Here is a 3485-nt window from a genome sequence, read left to right on the forward strand (position 1 = left end):
GTAACCCCAACAGGATCACCACGGTGATCTAAGATCTCCGGTGATCCGAATGCTGGGATAATTTGATCCCAAGTGATCTAAGATCGATGTGTTTGGTATGCCATGGTCCAGTAATTAAAAATCTCTGGATATCTATGAGTAACTTATTTGGTATGGTATGGAGATCCAAGATCACCGACCACATAATACCACAAATACTCTTGATATATCTTAGATGAATTTTTTATGTATTTTTAATTCTCATGAATCAAAAATATAAGTCAATATGCTAATTCCTATAATGGATCCATAATTTTGTCACATATTCTACTTTTAGTAGCCCTTATTATATATTTATTAATCATATAAAATATATTATAATAAAATATTAATATATTTATCAATATATTAATTATTAATATATTCTATAAAAATATATTTATTACTCCTATAAATTATTAATCTTATAAAAATATGTTATTTTTATTTATACTTATAATAGATTTTTTAATACTAATAATTATTTTGATTAGGAAAATAAGGTAAATAGGAGTAATATATTAAATATTTTCATTATATAAATATAAAATATAATAATATATTTTTACTATAATTTAAAATTATCCTTCAATAATAATAGGATAATAATATAATTAGTAATTATTATAATATAATATATATATCATTAATATAATATATAATATCAATATAAATTATATATATATATAACATTGACATAACACTACAAGAAAAATAGTTTTTCCCGACGTTTGTTTTGGCCTTTACTGACGCTAAATAGCGTCGGAAAAAACCCCGCCGACGCAAAGCAAAGCGTCGCAAAAGCGTCGATTATACCTGAGTGGGAAAAGTTTTTACCGACGCTTAAGGAAAGCATCGGCAAAACCTATGCTTTACCGACGCTTCTGAAGCGTCGGCGTATGAGCTTTTGCCGACGCACAAAAGCGTCGGCTTAAACTGCTAATTCGGCGTGTAGGCTGGGTTTTTACCGACGCTTATTTAGCGTCGTCTAAATCCTATTTTTACGACACTTTGAAAGCGTCGGCGATAGCGTGCCGAAGGGTGTTTTTGACGACGCTTTATAGCATCGGGAGTGGATTTTTTTTAAAAAAAAGAAAAACAAACATATTAAGAAATATATTATAGCAATATGAACCTGCATTACATTTACATCAAGACAAATATACAGATCATTTGAAACATTCATATTGTCATATAAGATTAAATTTACATAAGTTTAGAATTACAATGTATCTTGAAAAATATAAGAAAGATACATATAAAACTCCTTAGATAACAGTCTCAAAAATATCAATGACCGGATTCAGTACCATCATCATCTCTACGAGCTGTTGAAGTATCAGAAATCTACAAAAAAAAAGAGAAACTTTAGAAGTTATGAAAATTATTAACTCATGAAAATAAGTGATAATTATGTAAAGTCATCAAATATATATAGTTATTTACCTGAGGGAGGAGAAATCGCCGCAACATAGATGAAATATGGTCAAGCTGAGACTGCAAAGTTTGTTGGTTCTGCTTCAGCTCTGCCAACTCTGCCTGATGGCGATCCTTCATATCTTCAATTGTTGCCCGAAGTCTACTAACTTCTGCATTGCTGCTACCTTCTCCAACATTTTTGTATACATTCCCACTGCAGACAACTGAGTGGGGGTAACTCCAATGCCATAACCCCTCACTCGATCATAACGCTCTGGGCCCAATAATTCGGCGAGCACCGAGCTTCGACATGACTGGTCGCGTCGGATGATGATGACTCCCCGACACGCTCTGAAATAAGAGTTGTTGCCCTGTCCTATAATGCACAAAAGAAAAAGTCATATTAATGTATGGCAATAATAGAACTAATAATAATATCGTTGAAAGATTCAAAGATGAATACATACAACTATATCTCTTGCCTCCTCCCGAACAAAATTACCATCTCGGTGGGTGTGAGTCATCTTATAAAACTCCACCTTACCAGGCTCCCTCCCATTATCATCTATCTACAACAAAAAGTATATTGACAAACTAGTTATCATGATACATGCTATATGATAGAATATTTTAAAATAGTTTCAAAGAGTTTCAAAATAACTTACAAATTCAGCTCTACGCCTAGCATAACTCATCGAGCATGAAGTATGAGGAACAGTCTGAGAGGCTCGTGCAGCTCTTCCAATGTTGAAATATGTCTTCCCAAAAAAAGAATAAACAATATAATATATTTAATGTATAAATTTGTAATCTATATTATTAGTAAATACAATCTAAGGAATTGAAAAAATATACACAACCTGAGCTTTCTCTGAAAACCAGTAGTGGACAAGCTCCCTCCAATGATGAGGGATTACATCAGGAGGACAAACACGAGCCACCTCCTCTTCAGTCATGCCCACGTGCTTCCAGTCCGCCTTTAGTTTCGCTTTATATCTTTTCATTTGCGGTTGACGGACTTCAGCACCCAATCATGGCTATTTGCAGGAAGGATAAACTTTTTCTACACCAAAGTCAAGAATATTATAACAATGATAAATTAAAAAATAAAATTGTGATAGTAAGCAAATTCAATTCTTTACCTCAATAACTTTAAGAAGCTCAACCTTATACGAAGGAAGCATTTCATTCCATTTCGTATAGTTGAGCGGACACAACTGACCCTTCCGCGCAACCGATCCTAGAAAAGTCGATAAAATGCTTGCAGCCCTCTTGATAGGCTGCCCCAGTTCATTGCATTGGACGATGATTTTCTCATCCTCACGTAGGCTCCACACGTCCTGTGCTCGAGTGGGTCCTCGTGTCCTCCTCACTCTCCCCAGTCCATCTATAAAAATAAAATAAAATATCCATGGATTGTAAAAAAAATAATATAAAAAATGTAAATCAAATTACCCTGGATGTGCACGTCATCCATGTCTGGACAATCAACAGGTGGCACGTGCGCAGACTGAGACTCGTGCTGCTGGGGCTCGTCGGGCTGTTTGGACTGATCGGAAGAAGATCCCACGGATGTGTGCTGAAACTCAACATCTCTGAATCGTTTTCCTCGCGGCATGTTGTTACCTCGTATGCACAAAAAGAATCAATATTAGTTAAATAATAAATAAAATCTAAATGAATTGCAATAGAATATGTCTGTTTGACCGGGTTGTTTCTTGTGTTTTAAACATTGTAAGACCGCAAGATTCTTTTCAAACATTTATGAATAGTTGAACCAAGTCAATGCTCTTTTCTTGATTCTAATCATGATGTAAATCCACTTCAGGCATTTCTTTTCTGTTGCCTTATTAGTTTCGAAAACTTTTATTAACTTCCCCTCTCACTGAACTTTCTCAAGTAAATGCCAGTAAACTTTCTCGAGTCCTGTGTTTTATCACTCTTGCTGAAAACCCCCTCCAACCCCTTCTTTTGTGTGCACTCGAATATATAAACTCTCTCTGTGGTATGAAATGTCTCATATCTCTAGACCAGTAGCTAGTTTTTCT

At 34.6% G+C, this 3485-nt stretch overlaps 1 protein-coding gene across 1 annotated transcript; it reads right to left on the reverse strand.

Moving 5' to 3' along the window:
- Nucleotides 1-2507: 2507 nt before the first annotated feature.
- On the reverse strand, nt 2508-3096 carry LOC120112605. Its single transcript, XM_039132187.1, has 2 exons — nt 2893-3096; nt 2508-2824 (listed from the first exon to the last, which is right to left on the reverse strand). Exons 1-2 carry the CDS (start codon nt 3053-3055, stop codon nt 2568-2570), a joined length of 420 nt encoding a protein of 139 aa, XP_038988115.1. The 5' UTR covers nt 3056-3096; the 3' UTR covers nt 2508-2567.
- Between the last annotated feature and the right edge of the window lie 389 nt (nt 3097-3485).

Source organism: Phoenix dactylifera, chromosome 11, assembly GCF_009389715.1.
Source record: "Phoenix dactylifera cultivar Barhee BC4 chromosome 11, palm_55x_up_171113_PBpolish2nd_filt_p, whole genome shotgun sequence".
In the NCBI taxonomy this organism is placed as follows: domain Eukaryota; kingdom Viridiplantae; phylum Streptophyta; class Magnoliopsida; order Arecales; family Arecaceae; genus Phoenix; species Phoenix dactylifera.